Here is a 2038-nt window from a genome sequence, read left to right as displayed (position 1 = left end):
ATGGTTAGATTGATTGTGTAACCATGTATTTGAGTTTTAGATTCACACTTATACAACTATACATTCACAGATACATAGTTGTAGATTCACACATTTAGAACTATAGATTCACACTGTTTCCTGATAGTCTGTTTTATTTTTTTATATTTGTAGTGAATGCAGATTTAGTTGTTGTCTCAACAAGCAATGATCAAGGCTGTATAAATGCTGAGGATTCTACTTCAATTCCAGGTTTTTTTTTTTAAATTGTTTTTTAGAGTAAAATTAGTGATTCATATTGATTTATGATTTTATGTGTAGTTGTGTGTAATAGTGTTTGATGTGTGAATATAGAGTATAGGACTTGTGAATATATAGTTTTGAATGTATGAATGCATAACAGTGTTGATATAATTGCTAAACATATTGCCCCTGAAATGTGTGAATCTAGAGTTTTCAAAATGTGAATACACAGTATATGGTATGTGAATCTAGTGTATTGAATGTGTGAATGTAGAGAAGATAGTAATCCTATTACTGAACAATTATCACTGGAATGTATGAATCTGTTGTTTTCTAACTGTGAATATCTAGTATAGCTTATATGAATATATAGTGTGGCATTACCCGCCCCCCCTCTACATAGAGAATATATTTCCATTAGATTGCTTTTTATTTGTTTTCTTTTGGTATGTTTTTCCATACTTGAGGTTATATTTCATATGTGCAGTTGATCAAGATTTGGTGGGTATTGTAGTAAGTAATGGTGATGAAGCGTATGAGTTGTATAACGATTATGCATTTAGAGTTGGTTTTAGTGTGAGGAAGGGTAAGCAACGCTACCAAGGGTCTACTAAAAATGTTAAGATGAAGACATTTTTGTGCTCCAAGGCTGGTAGTAAGTCCAAGAAAAACAGTGGTGTTAAGGCGTATTCAAAGATTGATTTAAGGAAGGGGTGTGGCGCATATATTCAGTTCGATGTAGATGGTAATGGGGTGTGGACAGTAACAAAACACGAGAAAGCTCATAACCACAAGCTAAGCACTAAAGACAAGAGTCACCTACTTCGTTCGCACAGAAGAGTGGGAAACAATCAACTTTCATACTTAAGAGACTTAAAGAAGAGTGGGGTTGCCTTGGCGGATGGGATAAGGTTTTTGAAACATCAGTCAGGAGGGTCTCCACTCGTTGGGTTTACCAATCGAGATGCTTACAATTCATTGGCATCTGAGTCTTTGAAGAGCTTGGATGGAACTGATTCGAATTCGTTGATTGAAATATTCAGGAGGAGGCAGTGTAATGAGCCTGACTTCTTTTTTGACTTTGAAGTTGATGATGATGCAAGATTAACTAGCTTTTTTTGGAGGGACGGGCAAATGAGACGAGACTATGCGTTGTTTGGAGACTTGTTAGTGCATGATACAACATATCGCACTAACAAGTACGACATGATATGTGGTCCATTTGTAGGGATGAACCACCATTGTATGAATATTATGTTTGAGTGTGGTTTTTTGATGAACGAAAGGATAGAGTCATTTGTATGGTTGTTTAGAGCATTTCTTAGATCTATGTGTGGCAAATGTCCACAAACCATTATGACTGATCAATGCGCAGCCATGGCTGCTGCCATCTCTCAAGTGTTTACAACATCACGGCATCGTCTTTGCATATGGCATATCGGTGAGAACTCGAAGAAGCACATCAAGACACTTAGGAACAATAGGAATTTCATGGATCTATTTAATTGTTTGTTGAAGTACACAGACACCGAAGCTGAGTTTGAGTTGTATTGGTCAAGGTATGTTATTGTATTTTACTCATTCACTTTTGAGTTTGAATTTTCAATACTATTTTTGTAAAATAATGACTTATTGATTTGTGAATATACTGTATAGAAGCTGTGAATCTAGAGTACTAAATGTGTGAGTGTAGAACATATAGTAATATAATTACTGAACAAGTATCACTGAAATGTGTGAATGTGTACGTTTGAAACTGTGAATGTATAGTATAGGGTTTGTGAATGTAGAGTTATGAATGTGTGAATGTTTATCA

General features: G+C 35.1%; 1 protein-coding gene across 1 annotated transcript; it reads left to right on the top strand.

The window, feature by feature from the left end:
* The first annotated feature begins 846 nt into the window (after positions 1-846).
* LOC116011242 (protein FAR1-RELATED SEQUENCE 5-like) lies at positions 847-1887 on the top strand. Its single transcript, XM_031250789.1, has 2 exons — positions 847-1308; positions 1879-1887. Exons 1-2 carry the CDS (start codon positions 847-849, stop codon positions 1885-1887), a joined length of 471 nt encoding a protein of 156 aa, XP_031106649.1.
* Positions 1888-2038: the final 151 nt, after the last annotated feature.

This window comes from Ipomoea triloba, chromosome 1, assembly GCF_003576645.1.
Source record: "Ipomoea triloba cultivar NCNSP0323 chromosome 1, ASM357664v1".
Lineage (NCBI taxonomy): Eukaryota > Viridiplantae > Streptophyta > Magnoliopsida > Solanales > Convolvulaceae > Ipomoea > Ipomoea triloba.
The sequence above is the reverse complement of the archived record's forward strand: the minus strand, read 5'-3'. Positions and strand labels throughout refer to the sequence as shown.